This window comes from Eumetopias jubatus, unplaced genomic scaffold, assembly GCF_037043125.1.
Source record: "Eumetopias jubatus isolate StellerSeaLion01/CBP00866 unplaced genomic scaffold, mEumJub1_p1.0 scaffold_3, whole genome shotgun sequence".
Lineage (NCBI taxonomy): Eukaryota > Metazoa > Chordata > Mammalia > Carnivora > Otariidae > Eumetopias > Eumetopias jubatus.
The window spans coordinates 117556109-117574586 of NW_028274809.1; the positions used below are offsets into that span (position 1 = coordinate 117556109).

At 35.5% G+C, this 18478-nt stretch overlaps 1 protein-coding gene across 2 annotated transcripts in view; it reads left to right on the plus strand.

Annotated features, from left to right (window-relative positions):
- Nucleotides 1-17734, plus strand: part of SGCG (sarcoglycan gamma) — a 119280-nt gene extending 101546 nt beyond the window's left edge. For both annotated transcript variants that reach the window (XM_028106215.2, XM_088022178.1), the window contains 3 exons: nucleotides 1011-1083; nucleotides 14719-14842; nucleotides 16966-17734. In XM_028106215.2, the coding sequence (XP_027962016.1) occupies nucleotides 1011-1083; nucleotides 14719-14842; nucleotides 16966-17139 (371 nt within the window). In that variant the 3' untranslated portion in view covers nucleotides 17140-17734. The remainder of the gene's footprint in view (nucleotides 1-1010; nucleotides 1084-14718; nucleotides 14843-16965) is intronic.
- The last annotated feature ends 744 nt before the right edge of the window (nucleotides 17735-18478 follow it).

The window sequence follows — 18478 nt, forward strand, 5'->3', positions numbered from 1 at the left end:
TGAAGTCTTCACCACCATTCCAATTCATTTTGTACCATGGTCTTACTACAGATCTTCACATGAGTATCCATTCATCATAAATTATTCTAGGATCCAGAAGAGAAAGAAGGATGGTATCATCCAAATACTACAGATATTTTATTAGTGGAAATCACCAGACTGTTTACTATGCCTAATTGTGGTGATACACTCTTTAAAAAAAAAAGTTAACATTATAACACTGGGCTTTTTTGTTATTATACTTTCCTTATACAAATAATATTTATACAGGATCATACTATAGAGTTATTTAAGTGCATTATTTATATAATGATATTTTGTTGTGGACTTTTTTTGCCTGTCTAAAATGTAGATTATATGACCCCAAACAATATGTTCTATTTTCCACAAGAAAGAGATGTTACATCAATTATATATTTTTATATAATCATAGTTGGGAATATTAAATATGAATGCATACATAAGGGAAATATAGTTATACTGAAAATCAATGATTTATTAAGTTATTTTATAAAACTATGAAGCATCTCTTTTAATATATGCAAATAGGTTCTGAGGAATATTTACTTTGAGGCCAAATAGTAATAATAGAAGTAAGATCATATAATTTGAACATTGACAATTTCAATGATAAATTGCTGCTCTCATTTAACAATAATATGGATCAGTTTGTAGGCTTTATGCCTGCCGTGTACTTGTGTGCATTACGATGATCACATGTCACTATAATATCACTAACTCGTTATGTTAAGTAATTGTCATACATTTAAAAACTAGTTACGGAGTTATAGTTCCTTGTAAAAGAGTGCCACTGACACTCTTAGAATAATTTCAACTTAGCGGAACAGCTTAAAAATCCTATACATTAGTTTGTATACATCAATTACATTTTCTTGCTCACATCTGTAAAAATTCAGCAACAAGATCAAAATCTACTTGTGTTTTAATATACAGACTAAATGTTTCATTGTTTTACTTTTGTAAAATGATGCATCTCTGGCTTTGTTTAGGGCCTGAAGGCGCACTTTTTGAACATTCAGTGGAGACCCCCCTCGTAAGAGCTGACCCATTTCAGGACCTGAGGTAAGAATTTTATTCAAACATAAACTCTCCTATGGAAGATACCTGGGTATGTGCTGGAACAATATTTTAGCAGTCATTACCAGACTGTGTCTTATTCCATTAATTAATTGTCTTTATTCTCATGATGTTCCACTTATTAACTAGTCATTACTTACTAAAATCCAAATGAAGTAAAAAGAGCCACTGATTCTCTATGTTTGATCCACCCAAAACAGAAAATTTGTCATCTTAACCACTTTTAAGTGTACAGTCCAAGAAAGTATTTTAAGTACATTTCCACTGTTGTACAACCATCACCACCCTCCATCTCCAGATTTCTTTTCATTTTGCAGAACTAATACTCTGTGGCCAGTAAATGACTTCGCAGTCTCACCTCTACCAAACCCTGGAAATCACCATTCTACTTTCTGTCTCCACAAATTTGACAACTCAAGGCATCTCATATAGATGAAATCATACAGTATTTATACTTTGTGACTGGCTCATTTCATTTAGCATAATGTCCTCAACCTTTGTTATATCTTTACATAATGTCAGAATATATAAAATCACCTAGTTCCAGAATGTAAATGTATTCTTTATAGGAGTCTCTGTGTGCCTATGTGTACTTTACTTTATCAATGCACTACTGAACGACATTTATTGCTATAACTGTTTATTCCAATATTATATTTATATTTTGTAACAAAATCAAATACTATTTTTTAAAAACAAGTACCTAAAATCTAAGGTATCCCTTAAAATTACATTCAGTATTTGAACTTGAAATATATGCAGAACAATTAACATCCTAATATATTATGTATAATAGAGGAAATTAAGTATGGTAGGAGTCCTGGCTTTACACAGAAAAGCCTTGTGACCTTGGCCAAACATAGCTTTTGAAACTATTTTTCTCATCTATAAAATGTTGATAGTAATATATATCTCAGTGTATTCTGGGAAAGATTTAATTAGCTATTAGGTTAAAAGTATTTTGTAAACTGAAAGTTGAATACAAATAATCATTTTTATTATCATTATTATACCAAGTAGATAATCACACTAAATGGAATAAAAGTTAGAAAATTAAGCATTTCTCTTATCTTTAATATCTAATTAAATATTAGTTCAAAGCAAATGAGGGTTCAATTCATCGTACGCACTTAGAGAACATTTGCAGCATGAAAATAAATTGTGATTCTAATTACATTAGAACAATTTCATTATTTTTGATAAAGGATCACAAGATCAGTATTACAGAATTACTATAGTTAGGGAAGAAGAACATTTTCTTTTCTAGGATAGAAAAATGATTCAGGGGCGCCTGGGTGGCTCAGTCGTTAAGCGTCTGCCTGCCTTCGGCTCAGGTCGTGATCCTAGGGTCCTGGGATTGAGCCCCGTGTCGGGCTCCCCGCTCCGCGGGAAGCCTGCTTCTCCCTCTCCTGCTCCCCCTGCTTGTGTTCCCTCTCTCGCTGTGTCTCTCTCTGTCAAATAAATAAAATCTTAAAAAGAAAAAAAAAAAAGAAAAACAATTCAATATCTTTAAAAATAATCCCATTAAAACCAATTTGAAATTATAAAATAATATAAATTGTAGAGATGCCAGACTCCTTTTTGAAGTAATTTACTTAACTGTTTTAAAATATATGGATCTCGAAATTAAACCCTTTATCTTATGTTGTCCCATCAGGGTATAATCTGCTGGTTATACAGCAGGCCTTTGCTAAAAAAGAAATGGCAGAAGAGTATCCTCATGCTTTCCAAAAGGTGGTACTAAGTGGGGGGTGGTCACATAAACGAGGCGTTACAGGCAAAGTGATTAAGAAGATAATGAAATTGTAAGAAATTCCTGGAGGAATGGGGTGAGGATGGAAGGCATGAACTGACAAGTACTGAATGTCTTCAACTGCCAGGATCTGTGCACTGTCCCATAATTTGTCTTATTTAATCATCAACTCTACCTTAAAAATAAGCAACTTTATCCCCATTGTATAAAAGAGGAAAACCAAGATCTAGATAGCAGCATGTTCTAATCAAAGATTAAAAAGTAGCCTAAATAAATAAACAAACAAATAAATAAAAAGTAGCCAACGGATTATTCAAATTCAGCTCTGACTCCACAGTCCATGTTTGTTGGGTGTATTCTCTCCACCACTTAAGTGGACCCTTGAGTGATTTATTCTTTAATTTACAACCAGACTCCTCTAAATGATTATATGATATTCATATTTTCTTCTATAAATTCTTACCATAAACTGTCTTTCACTTTATATTTCTGAATCCAGTACCATTACTATTCCTGACTTGAGTAAAGTGAAAATGATTCTAGAATATCCTGAAAACAATGAATGGGGATTTTTTAGATTTGAGATCATTATGCATTTATAAATATATCTCTGAAATATACATGTTTAAATATCACAAGCTTAACTTTTATTTTTTTTATTATGTTGTTCATCACCATACATTACATCATTAGTTTTTGATGTAGTGTTCCATGATTCATTGTTTGCGTGTAACACCCAGTGTTCCATGCAGAACATACCCTCTTTAATACCCATCACCAGGCTAACCCACAAGCTTAAATTTTGATATTTGTTCAAATGGTAGTCATAGAAGGGTGACAATTATTATTTGCTTTAAGAAGAAAGATAATGTATATTTAAGCTAGATTTGCATTTCTTATAGCAAAGTCATTCACAAGAAAAATACAAAGTCTGATATGCTTCATTCATTCTGACATGCTACTTTTCATTCATACATGATATGATTCATTCTTTTTTAAAAATTCAGCAAAAATATACTAAACATGTTTATGTACCAGAATGGTCACTAGTTCTACAGTGATAAAACACATGGATTCTGCCCTTAATGATTTTAAAGTCTGTTGGGAAAGGAAACATGCAGACAAGTTAGAACAATATAATTCCTTGCTATGATGAAAGTCCAAAATATAGTGAGGGCATAGGAGAAAAAACATAAAATCTTCCCAGGGTAATCTGAGATGATGTTACAGAGAAGGAAGCAACTGAAACTTAAGAAAATCAGTAGATATTAATATCACAGGGTAAACTGTAAACCCCCTGCAACCCAATAGGGATGTGGTGGCGATTAAGTAAGTTATTTGTAAATGCCTCGAAACGATGCCTAGCACATAGTCAATAATATAGGTGTGTGTCTTCATTAAATAAGTAAAATGAGAGGACATGGAAACATTTGCTCCTGTTTCAAACACTTGTAAATACCAGTTTACTTATGAATAAATAAATACATACATAAGCAAACAAATAAATATAAGTATATATTGTATACTTATATATACTTATAAGTATACTTATAATATTATGTATATAAGTATATAATATATTATATACTTATATATCATACATATTATATACTTATAAATATTGCTCAAATACTTATAAATACTGCTCAACTAGAAACCAAGACAAACTCATTCTTAGATCCCAGTAACAAAGAGGAAATTCATTGTCGGAGTAGTGAAAGCTAAAGCCAAAGTATTCATGGAGATGTCGGGATGTCATAGAGATCAGGAGCTGGGATTTTAATATATTATGGGACTGTGATACTAAGGTATAGCTCTGTGTGTGTGTGTGTGTGTGTGTGTGTGTGTGTGTGTAATGCCCAGACTGAGATACCTTGTAAACCCTGGTCCCCATGAAAGATATTTGAAACAATTTGCCTAAAATCTTGGGCCATAAGTTAAGTTACCCACAAGAAATCATGAACAATAGGCCTTTGCTCAGCCAAGATCAGAGGACTAAATCCACACTACCTCATTGTATAAGAGCTCAAAGATGGAAAATTAATGTTAACTACACTAAAGTCCAACTACAGTGAAGAAATTATCCCATTACCCATGACATAAAAACATCTATGGAAAACAATCCTTGCTAAAAATGAGTTTACTACAATAATAATAATAATGAAAAGATAAAAAATCAGCAGCCACTACGTTACCCCCTAAAACTCTATCTAAGTAGTAGAGCAAAGTGAGAGATTTTAAAACAGACATGAATAAAATGCTCAAAGAAGAAAAAAATTGAATATAAAGATGAGGCAAAGTCGTATGAAGATGGCAGATTTGGAAAATAACAAAATAGAAATTCTAGAAATGAGAGATCAAGTAATTAAAATAAAATCAGTGGCAAACAAACAGTACTTGGTTTCTCATACGATTCTGCAATAAAAGGAATCAGGATTCTTCAGAGAAATGGCTCATTCTAGGACTGGGGCAGCGAATGTAAAAGATAAATTTGGAGCATTTTGTAGCACCAGTGAATAAGATGCGCTCAAAAACCGAAACAACAAAGGTACATCATTAAAAGGACACAGGAACCAAATAAAAGAGTTCCCAATCAAAAACAAAACAAAACAAAACAAAAAAGTTCCCAATCAAAGCTGGACGATTTAAGCAAAAAATTTTTAACATACTGGATCATAACCCAAAGTTGATGGGTATCAACTCTCCGTGACTTTTTAGATTCCATCAAATACACTGTAAAGTGATGAGTCTTCTTTCAAAATGACAGTGTTTATAAATGTGGCAGAAATGGTATCTTTTGCAAAACTTAAATTTATGTAAAACACAATGTTAACTTAAAAATGGGTAATGGGCACCTAGTTTTTCATTCTTTTAGGACAGCCTTGAAGAGCACTGCTCTGGGTTGGCTATTCTACCAAGTTTCACAAAGTGTGGGTTTCAGAAGTAAACATATTGGACTTTGCCAGGCTTGGCCCATGTGCCTCTCCAAGTGCTTTGTGCTGATTTATAATTCTGTGAGCGGTTTGAGAGTCTCTTTTCTCACCTTTTACCAGCATTTCGCACTGTCAGACTTTATGACCTTTTTCGTGCTGATGAGTGTGATCTTGTGTTATTTTACATTTCATTTCCCTGGCGACTAGTGTGGTTAAGCATCTTTCATATTTTTATTCTGTTATTAAGGCTGCTGCTTCTGGAATTGACTCCATCTTCTTTGCTTCTTTAATTACTTTTTAAAACAGATTTATAGGGATTAAAAATATACATATATATTCTGAATATTAACATTTTTCCTATTAACATTTTTCTATTAATTTTTAATGTTTATATACTCAAAATTATTAATCTTTTTTTCATTAAATCTGAATTTTAAACTCTCCTTACAGAAAGAGGAATTTGTCAGCCCCATTGCTAGTCTGGCTTTCCCTTCTACATCAAAATACATTGTAGGGCGCCTGGGTGGCTCAGTTGGTTGGGCGGCTGCCTTCGGCTCAGGTCATGATCCTGGAGTCCCGGGATCGAGTCCCGCATCGGGCTCCCTGCTCAGCGGGGAGTCTGCTTCTCCCTCTGACCCTCTTCCCTCTCGTGCTCTCTCTCTCTCTATCTCATTCTCTCTCTCAAATAAATAAATAAAATCTTTAAAAAAAAAAATACATTGTAGATCCCTGATGCATTTAGAGGTTATTCTTGTGTGAGGTATAAGGTGTGAGGTCTGCGTCTAATTTTATCTTTTCCAATCAGCCAACCAGAGGTGCCAACAATGAGATAATTAGAAATTCTACCTTTGCCACTACAATTTGACATACAACCTTTATCATGTATTAAATTTCCTTACGCATGTGTGTCTGTTTGTAGGTTTTCTACTCTATTCCGCTAGTTTGTCTATTCAGGTCCCAGTACCAATCTTGTTAAACAGGATTTAGAAGATATTTTAAAGTCAAATAGGACCAGTCTCTCTCTCTCTTTGTCTCTCTCTCTCTCTCTCTCACACTCACACACACTTGTACTGACTCTTTCAACATTTCTCTGTCAGTTCTTGCTTATTTTTCCATATGAACTTAAGTGTTAACTTGTCTAGTTCAGGAAAAAGCGTATTCTTTTATTAGGATTTTGTAAAATTCATAAATTAGGGAAAACTGACATCATTATGAAATCATTTATCCAAAAACATGGGGTGTATTTCCATTCGTTAAAATCCATTTTTGTCTTTTCAGGAGTACTTAAAAGTTTTCTTGACATATTTCTAGTTAAGTTTAACAAGAATAAGTTTAATAAGTTTACATATATCTTGTTAAGCTTATCCCTAAGCATGTTAGCTCAGCTTGGTCGCAATTATAAATGAGGTTTTATTCTATCTACCATTATATCCTCTAACAAGGTATTGTTTTGGATATGAAAGCTAATGATTGCTGTGCATTAATTTTATATAAACAACCTTACTGAACTTTTTATTCTTTGAGTCAGTTTTATGTTGGCTCATTAGGATTTTTCACGTACGCTGTCCTATCATCTGCAAATAGGTAGACTTTTACACCTTCTTTTCCAAATCTGTGTCTCTGACTGATTGATCTCACTCCATGTCCCAGTATCATTAGAGCAGTTGAGAAACAAGTGGAGATAGTAGTGTGCATCCTTGCCTTTGCCCAGTCTGAATGGAAACGCTGCTAGTGTTCCTCCATTAAGATGATGTGAATGTGTATTTTATAAAAAAATAAATAAATATCAGTTTCTATTTTGTGTTGAATGGCTGTTAGATTTTGTCAAAGGCTCATTAGCGTTTATGGAGTAGTCATATTTATGTGTCCCTTAGATATATTAATACAGTGTATCATGTTAATGGGTTTTCTAATGCCAGACCAATTTTGCATTCCTTGAATCAATTGCCCTTGGTCATGGTATATTCTTTCCTTACAATGGTGTTCAATTCTACCTGCTAATATTTTATCTAGAACCAACACATTTATATACATGAATGATATTGGTCTGTAGCTTTCTTTTTCGTGTGCTGTTTTTGTAAAGTTTAGGTAACAATGTTATTCATGCTTCAAGAATTAAGAAGATTTCCTTCATTTTTAATGTTCTGGGATAATTTGTGGACAGTTGGGATGCTCTGTTCTCTAAAGATTTTGTAGAATTCTCCCTGGGATCATATGGGCCTGATGAAATTTTTAAAAATAATTCCTTAACAGTGTAATTCTTCTTTTATGGAAATTTGTCTTTTTAAATCTGTACATTTAATAAAGGTCCATTTTGATCACCTGTATTTCTCTAGGAAATTACTAATTTAATCATGATTTTCAAATATATTTGTATAAATACATGGTCTGAAAGTGGTATCTTGTGAATTAAATTCCTTCTGTTTCAGTGTTTTTTGAAACAACTCATTGATTAAAAAAATCAGTGTCTAGGGCGCCTGGGTGGCTCAGATGGTTAAGCATCTGCCTTTGGCTCAGGTCATGATCCCAGGGTCCTGGGATTGAGTCCCGCATCGGGCTCCCTGCTCCTTGGGAGCCTGCTTCTCCCTCTGCTTCTCTCTCTCTCCTCCTCTGTCTCTCATGAATAAATAAATAAAATCTTTAAAAAAAAAAATCAGTGTCTATAAATGAACAATTAACAAATGAAGCATTGATTGCTCTCAGCTTGCATAATCCCATTTCTTATCCCAAGTGTTTATTTCTCATTTATCATAGGTTACCATCTTGAAGCTACTTAAACAATGAAAGCAATTTGTGCCTCGCGGTAATTAACAGTTTATGGTGTGGCTGATTTTCCTTAATTCTAGCAGTTCCAAGAAAAAAGAAAAAATCATAAAATATCAAAACAAAATATAGTGTATTTAGTCAACTCAGCAAGTAAAAACAGTTTGAGGAGTTGAAAGTTTCATCCAATAACGGAAAGTAAAATGCTGGGGGGACTGCCTTGGCTGGCTCAGTCAATAGAGTGTGTGACTGTTGATCTCAGGGTTGTAAATTCAATCCCTATATTGGGTGTAGAGATTACTTAAAAAATAAAATCCTTAAAAAAAAGAAGAAGAAAGTTTCATCCAATAACAGAATAGTGAAAATAAATCTTTAGGAACTTGGATATATTGGAAACCACTTCCTGGGCATTAGCGAAGGAAGTGAATTCTTTCAAAAACACTTTCATTTTTCATATTTAGGTCTTTTAATCCAACCAGATTTGCTTTTTCATGTGGAGTGTATTATTATGTTTCAGTTGTTTCTCTAGGAATTAAATTTCTGGATTTGAGATTTAATCCCCTACAGTAAAGTTTCTAACTTTTAATAGGTGAATTTAACTATTCATATTTAATAGGTGATTTATTTGACATATTTCTGTGGTGTCATGTTTTATTTACTGTGCTTTTTCTTTTCATTTTTTCTTCTTTCTGACCTTTGGTTCGATTATTAAACTTCTCCTTATTCTCCCTGCCATATTTCTCTCTAGTGGTTCTGGTTTCATTCTTTTAATGATTATCCTTTATGTTTTATATGCATGGAGATAAGTTAATACTTTCTAACTAAGTTTGTCATTATCATTCTCTTCTCAAATTATACCAAAATTTTAGAAAGTTATCCCCACCCAAACTTCGCTTTGTGTGTTGTTTTGTTTCAACTTTGCTTTTACTCATCTCTCTGGTTCTGTTTTTCAGGCAATACAGATTTAGCTTTACTCACACACTGTGTTGGTTTTCCTAATGTCCATCGCTGCTTCTTCCAAAATACTCATTTCTTCTGCGTTTAGTTTCTATAAGTACTTTCTTCAGTGATGATCTGCATAGACAATAAACTTTTCTTTCTGGGCCTGAGATGTCTAGTCCCTTCATAGCTGAAAGATGGCTAAGTTGGGATATATTTCGAGACTGACAATAATTTTACACTGGCATTTTTAAGATGTTGTTCATTACTTTTGGGTCTTTGGTAAGTAAGCAATTTGATTTTCATTCTGAATACTTTTAAGACCTTCTCATAATCTTAATGTTTTGCAGTTTTACCAGAAAGTGTTTGGGTGCTGGATATGTCTTAATTCATACTTGGGTATCGATACACCTCTTCAGTTTTAGGAACTCATGTTATTTTTCAATTCTGGAAAATGATTAAACATTACCTCTTCATATCTGTGTCTTCTCATTCTCTAGAGTATAGGTGTTCTTAACTTGTGGTCTGTGGATCCCCTGCGTGTCCAAGAACAGAATTTAGTGGGTTAATGATTTTGAATGTGAAAAAAAAGTCCTTCATTTTCACTGACTTCTAATTGAAATTTAGCATCCCTTCAACTATAAATGAGAGGTAACAAACCACGGTAGGATTAGCAGTTTCTTTGACTTTTTAATCTGTAGAAGCCAGAGATACTTTAATATCACATGAAGGTTACAGCAAGTATCTCAAAATACATTACATACTCTTTGCTGCTTTGAAATTATAGTAGTTGTAAGCCCGTTGGCCAGATATTATTTAATTAACAAGTAAGCTCATAAATTGCTATATCACCCATTTAAGTAATGTTTACATTTGTATTTAAAAGTCATGGGTGCCTGGATGGCTCACATGGTGAAGTGTCTGCCTTCGGCTCGGGTCATGGTCTCAGGGTCCTGGGATCACGTCCCGCATCGGGCTCCCTGCTCCTTGGGAGCCTGCTTCTCCCTCTGCCTCTCTCTCTCTCTCTCTCTCTCTGTCTCTCATGAATAAATAAATAAAATCTTTAAAAAATTAAAAAATAAAAGTCATTAATGAGTTTCCTTTGAAATTCTGTGCTTTTTATGCATTTAAAAACATTAATTGTGCATTTCAAATTTTACATTTCTTGTTTTCCCACCAAAATACCAAATTTACATTACAGTGTCCTATTCTCTTTTGATATATGACATGTCTACTATTCAGTCTACCAGAAGACTTTAATTTTTTTATTTAATTAATTTCTACTTACCTGGTTTTTAAATCTTTCTTTTTCTATTTTGGTCTTGTTCTGTTAATTTATCTCTTTGGATGCTCTAAGCTTAGTGTTAGTCCCTTTCTGACTGTTCTATTACCTCTAGTTCCTCATGTTGACAGATTCTCCCATGTGGTTTGAAAATTCTGTCTGAGAGCTCATCCTCTTTGGCCCTTCATCTAGGTGCAGTTCTCATGGAGACTCTTTTTTTTTTTCTTTAAATTTTTTTATTGTTATGTTAATCACCATACCTTACATCATTAGTTTTTAATGTAGTGTTCCATGAATCATTGTTTGTGTATAACACCCATTGCTGCATTCAGTACGTGCCCTCTTTAATACCCATCACCAGGCTATCCCATCCCCCCACCCCTCCCCTATAAAACCCTCAGTTTGTTTTTCAGAGTCCATCGTCTCTCATGGTTCGTCTCCCGCTCAAATTTACTCCCCTTCATTCTTCCCCTCCTGCTATCTTCTTCTTCTTTTTTTTTCCTAACATATATTGCATTATTTGTTTCAGAGGTACAGATCTGTGATTCAACAGTCTTGCACAATTCACAGTGCTCACCATAGCACATACCCTCCCCAGTGTCTATCACCCAGCCACCGCATCCCTCCCACCCCACCCCCAAGCCAGCAACCCTCAGTTTGTTTCCTGAGATTAAGAATTCCTCATATCAGTGAGGTCATATGATACATGTCTTTCTCTGATTGACTTATTTCACTCAGCATAACACCCTCCAGTTCCATCCACGTCGTTGCAAATGGCAAGATTTCATTCCTTTTGATGGCTGCATAATATTCCATTGTATATATATATACCACATCTTCTTTATCCATTCATCTGTTGATGGACATCTTGGCTCTTTCCACAGTTTGGCTATTTGCCGTTAATGTCAGTTTCCCATTCACTTCTGCCAGGGTCCTGCAGGGGGCACTGTTCTCAAGCCAGCGTTCACAGGTGTTTCTCAGGTTGGGCTGATACAAGGCCGGAATAGTGTGTGGATTTGGCTTCTACAATAATGCATGATTTAAGACTTTCTGCTCACATTCCAGAAAGAGCAGCCTGCTTTAGGGTTCTTATCATACTGTGTTTCAACTCCCATCTGTATGCCCAGAGCCCATTTCCAAACACTCCTCCCATGCCCCCCCCAGTTGGCCACAACTCCTTCCCTGTAGAGATTTAAAATACCAGCTCACAAGGCATTTATCTGCCCATTACCTCCAAGGGCTCCAGCATTTCAACTCCCACTCATCACTCTGGTTATGAGTTTCTTCTGTTCTGACACTATGAAAATGCCCTTTGTTTTTCTGGGTTTGTTTTTGTTGTTGTTATTTATGCCTAGCATGTATTTGTTTTTTATTGTATTTTATCCAGCATTTATATGTAATTGGGGGCTGAGGGCAGAGCTCTGCATCTGTTCATCTGTCTTGACAGGTCTTTATAGAGTGATATTTTTAAAGCAAAAATAGAATCTTGTTATTCCTCTGCTTACATCCTTTAAGCTTCTTGAATGTTAGATTCCTAAGGGCAGGAAGCCTGTCTGCCTTTTTTGCTACTGTTTTTCTACAAATCTAGAAAAGCACATAATAGGGACTTAATAAATAAGGGTTAAATGACTAAATACATTATTCCCCACACTTTTAGATTAAAGACCAACACAGTTAACATAGTCTAGTGGTCAGCATGGCCTAACAGTGGACATAATCTAGTCCTTGCATGATTTGGCCAGTGCTGTCTCTAGGCCAGCTTTTCTTGTCAATTTGTATTTATGCTTCCCAGTCTCTCATGCTATTTACAAAATTTAGACTTACTGTAAGCCTAAAAGAGCTTAAAATCATGAGCAATAAATATTACAATCATATATGCTTGACTACTTGTATTCTCTAAATGCAAAAGTGAATATGGGCAAAGGGCAAATATACCATATGTGTGTGTGTGTGTGTGGCAAATATACCATATGTGTGTGTGTGCGTGCACGTGCGCACACACACGTGTGTGTGTGTGTGTGTGTGTATAAACACACAGCTTATTTATTTGGTATATTTCTGGGTCACTGTTCAAATTTTTTTGTTCCTCATATAAGTAATGAGTAAATATATATTCACATATTCGAAGAAAGGGTTGGATATCTAACTAGCAAACTAAAATATAACAAAAGAGAAAAAAGTTGAGTTGCTTTATATCTGACTGCTGTTCAGTGTGTTCATGAAAATGTATGCTTCAGAGCATTCTAATCACAACCTTTTTTGGTAAAATGTGTCCCAACTTGTGCTGAACTGACATATTTCATCTTCAAGGCTAGAAATGATACAAAGGGGAAGAAATTTGCTATTCCAGAAGCACCATATTATAATATGGTTAAAAACTAGTAGTTGGTCCTATTGAGGTTATTTTGTTGTTTGATGACTGATCTTTGAAACAAACTCACCTTCCCCAGGATCTTCAAATTTACAAATGGATTGCTGAAATGGACCAGACCTCTACAAGTTGCTTACATGTCTTCCTCCCTTCCTTTCCTTCCCCATCCCCTTCCCCTTTTTTCCTATCAATCCAGGCAGGAAAAATGTAGACAACTAGCAATCAGCAGACCAAATCATCTAGATGTATCTAAGCATTTCCCCATAACCTAAGCTTAACATAATTTGACCAATAAATTCTATAAATGTCTCTAAGTGTTTCCTTGTACTCAAAGTAAATATAAATTTCAAAATGTATAACAGATCAAATTTTACATATTAAGATGTACGTAAGAAAATGAAACTTTGTTTTCTGTAACAAATAGTGGTAGACAAAAACTTGCCAATTAAAGGCAGCAATTCCTCTGAGCTAAACATCTACTGAATGAATATTCAGTCAGTTCAAATGCAAATCAATGACCGAGGTACTTTTTCCTCTGGAGCCACTCCCCTTTCTCTCTCCTACCCATGCCTACTCTTAATCTTACCTGCTGTGAGAGAATTACCCACTGTTTGGTATCCTGTTCCACTTCATTGATCTTAAATATTTCAGTCAAATCAGCCTTTCAGATTGTTGGGTTGGGTTGGGTTGGGTTGAGTTGGGTTGGGTTGGTTGAGTTGAGTTGAGTTGGATTGGGTTGGGTTGATTTGGGTTGGGTTGGCTTGGGTTGGGTTGGGTTGCGTTGGGTTGGGTTGGGTTGGGTTGGGTTGAGTTGGGTTGGGTTGGGTTGGGTCAGGTTGGGTTGGGTTAGAGTAGCTGAAAAATCTTTCAAGTGATCATGTTATGCCACCTGGTGGAAATTTAGTATTTTTCAGGCAGAAGCAAACAGAATTTCTCTGGTCCATATACTCCTGGTTCTCTATGTTTGACTTAGTCACAAGGAGATTCTGATAAATTATACAAAAACAAAGCCAGCTGGGGCAGTCTCCATTGTTTCCCAACCCTACCACTTTAGTATTTTCCCAAAAGAAATCTTCACATGTGCCCTGTAATCCTCCTAAATTAAAAAATAAATAAATAAATGCAAACAAAACCTAAAGGCTAAGCTTACATTCCACTTTATGAAGAGGGAGCAAATGAATGTCTTACCCTTAAGTTTGTCTTCTTCCTGGACAGGTTTCTGTTTTCACTACAGTTTTACAAAATTATTCACAAATTGCATTTTCTTCTGGTGTGATATGCAGAGTGCTTAACCCTGCCATCTGAGACTACTATGTTGGGGTAGAGCTGTGTAATGTTTTTATCTGTTTTTAAAGGATACTAATTTTGTAGATTCTTATTGATGGGAAGTTAATTTCTTTACTGCACCTTATTTCTGGATTTATCGATAAAGAATGTACACTATATTAGCATTCAAGAATGACATCATGATACTATATGCTTTGTTAATTGTATTTTCTACACAAAGCCATTCAATGAGGGATTCCTGGGGTAGCTTTTTTTTAATACTACTTTTTGTTGCTTCTTTCCCTCATTTCAGGTTAGAATCCCCCACACGGAGTCTAAGCATGGATGCCCCAAAGGGTGTTCATATTAAAGCTCATGCTGGGAAAATTGAGGCTCTTTCTCAAATGGATATCATTTTTCAAAGTAGTGATGGAATGGTGAGTTTGGTATATGAAGCTCCTGTTGTATGTCCTGATGACTTTCAGAGCAGACAGAGACTATCAGTTCTTCAATTACCTACTGATCCAACTTCTCTCAATATGGCAGTCACTGGGAGTTACCTGTAAATGACAACCATTATTGGTTGTTGCCTTGAGCCCTATGCTTGCTCACATCAAATTGTTTAAACAAAAATTAAACATGAAAAATAAGAGCTTTAAAAGTCAACCACAATAAGGATAAAATCTGGAACTTCAAGTCCAGAAATAAAACATCACTGATATAAGCCAAAGTTGTAATGAGGCAGTAGAGCACCCGCTACTCAACACCGATTGTTCTAGTACTAGATAAATTCATGAATTACCTGTCTGAGTTCAGGAAAACTAACAGGCCTCTCCAGACCTGGACCTATCTTCTCATTTGTCAAATAAGGAAAACAATATTTGCTTAACTATGTCACAGTGCTGTGAGAAAGCAATGTGGTAATATGGGTGGCAACATTTTGAAATTATTATATTAATCTGATATTAAGAGGAAGGTGTGGTTGAGGCAGCAAATGGAGGCCATGAGAGGCAGCTCATGAGTGTGGACAGGGCCCATCCAATGGCAGGCTGCTAGTGGAATATAAAAGACATCCGCTGAAGCCCCTTCAAGTTGTAACTGAAGAAGTTATGATGCCAAGAGCAGATAAATGCAAAAATGGAAGTCAAGCATTTTGGAATCTCATTACTAAATGATAATGTCACTGCATACTTAAAATATATGACCTTGGAAAAAATATGCTAATTTTAATTTGAAATAGTCTCACTTATTTCCGCGAATAAGGTGCCATTTTTATAGTAGCACATAGCCTGACTCGTAAGCTGATGTTCCTTATTACTGGAAGCTAGTTCAAAGTGCGGGGATGTCTGGCAAGACAAGATATATTTCTATAAAGATAAACGAAGGTGAGCAAGGAAGGGGTACGTGGATTGCCAGTGACTAGAGTTTGCTGGAAGAGCAAGAAAAAAATAACAACTAGAAAACAAAGTCACTGATTAACCATAAGAAAGGAAAGCAAAGAAGCCAACAAGGAAAAGGTAAAGCACATTAGCGAAAACCAACTAGCCACAGAACCCAAAGCACTGGACAATAGCATAAGTAGGTTCTGAGTTTAAAAAAAAAAATACAATACATATTTCATTTCTTTTACTATGACAGTGTCCCAGACCACAAGGTAAAGCTTTGCTTCTAATATTTTTCCACCCACTGCTTCCCATGGCAGTGGTCAGCTTCCCAAGAGGGTGTACAGACTGCAAGCATAGGTTTATGAAAAGAGTAGGGTTCATGGATGAGAGTATGGAAAATAAAGGAAGATTCCAAACTTGTTTGCAAGGCACAACATTATGCCCGTCTATGACATGCTTTAATTCCTTCTAATAAGTGAGTGCCCCGGCATGGGTAAAATTCGGCTACTCAGTGGGACAGTTCTTTGTTCCCAAAAAGATTTCCAAACCTCAATTAATGGCCATCTGTTTACATTTCGGTGTAACTAAACTGTCATGGGAACAAAAACCCCAATAGCTTTCATTTAATTTTAGTTGGCTTTAGTCTGTCTACTGCTTTTCGACATCTAAGAGAAGTTAGGGAAATGGTTGGCATCTAATAGGATGAAGTTAATTGCCTCTCATTGGAAAACAAAATCAGCAGAAATTCCAACATTCACAGGTAAAAATTATTAAGATGAATTTATTTCTGCGGCTTGTACTTTATCCTAATGGGGTAGAGAAGGTGATTTAGCATAAAGTCAAAATAGGTCACAAGATAATTGTGAATTAAAACTTTTTTTCAGATAATTCTGAAAGGTATTTTTAGTATAGCACATAAATCTTCTAGCTCAACTAGCACAATGGGTTAAAAAAAAAAGACTTCAATTTGGAGAAGGAATTATTAAGCCCCTGCTTGAATGGAAAATAGAAATAGGTTTTAAAAGACTCTGATAATGTCTTAAGTGAAGTCAGGTGCCTATTTCATTTTCTGTGCAGAGAAGAAACTAATCTGTCTGGAGCATCTTGAGATATGAGTTTTACACTATCATGTCCATTCTCCTTTATCACTTCATCTCTCGTTTTCTCCCAAACAGCTTGTGCTTGATGCTGAAACTGTGTGTTTACCCAAGTTGGTTCAGGGGACTCGGGGTGCCGCCGGCAGCTCACAAAGACTCTATGAAATCTGTGTGTGTCCAGATGGGAAGCTTTATCTGTCCGTGGCTGGTGTGGGTACCACGTGCCACGAAAACAGTCACATCTGTCTCTAAACCACCTGCATCTTCCACGGAGCACCTGCCTCATTTCATTGAGGTTTACCGACCTCAAGCCTTCACACCAAGCAACTTAACATCCTGGTGGACGGTGGATGGGAAGTAGGAGGGCACACTTTCAAAAGGAACTCAGAAAAATGTACCAGGGAAGGTGTTCTGATGAAAATCCATGATCTCAGAATGGTGTGCACGTATTAGACAAAAAAGTCTAGCGATAGCAACAACAAAAAAAAGTCTTTATTCCAAGGTTTATTTTCATCAAAGCCATTGTGACTTTTCTTTTTCTTTCTTGTGGATAATCAATCTACAATGGAATATTGAATTGCTGTGTGGAATTAATTTATGCTATTCAACTGTGAGTATCTAACTCCCCATAAAAGTAGCATTGGTCAATACTAAAATGCCCCCAAAGTTCTATGTGGTGTTCCCACTATATCACTCTAACCCACAAGTTCTCTCATTTTAATGCAAAGTGTATCAGATTTCACAAGAAATCTTCAGGTTTTGAGGGGACTTGGGTTGATCTGATTTTCAGTATGTTGTCAAAGGAATAAATTATACAAAATTAATCATGTTTCCTTTATATACAGTTATAAGCAATAAAAATCAACCTACATTTTTCCCAAACTTCAGTTTGTCTTCCTTTCTTTAATCCCCACGACAGCACTTTGAGGTTAATATTTTCCCCCAAATTACTGGTAATTAAAAAAAGGTTCAGCTAGGACAAGTCAGGAGATCAGGCAGTAGCTAGTGAAATTAAACTGAAATGTGACCCTACATGTGAACAGCTGTTTTCATTTCGAAAATCTCTGGTATGTTGTCTCATTCCATCCAAACACCAGCCTATGTGGGAATTGTGTAGATGGGATGATATTCTTTGACAAGTGAAGAAACCAAAGTCCACCAGGATCAAACAGCTAGTAGGTGGTGGGACTCATAATGGCCCAGCCTGTGCATTTACCTCTTACACAAAGTAACAGACTTGATGTTACTTCATGGAATCACTCTCTTCATTTTTGAAAGTAGGTTTAATACCAACTGGTAGTATGTGTCACTATATAAGTCAAATAGGACACACTGAACCTATGAAAACAGGCTAGCCTTGTGTAAGCCACTCACTCACTTTGTAAAGTGCCAGTCATCACAAAGACTGGTGAGTTTGGTTTGGTTTGGTTTGGTGTTTTACCAGTTGTTATAATTAGGATCTCCAAGTAGCACAAGATGTGCTAGGACCAAGAGCATTGCAACTTTCTATTTATAGGATTTATAACTGTAAACACGAGTTCAGATTCATTTTCTGCGGTCTCAGAACTGAGAGAAAGTGGGAGAGTGAACT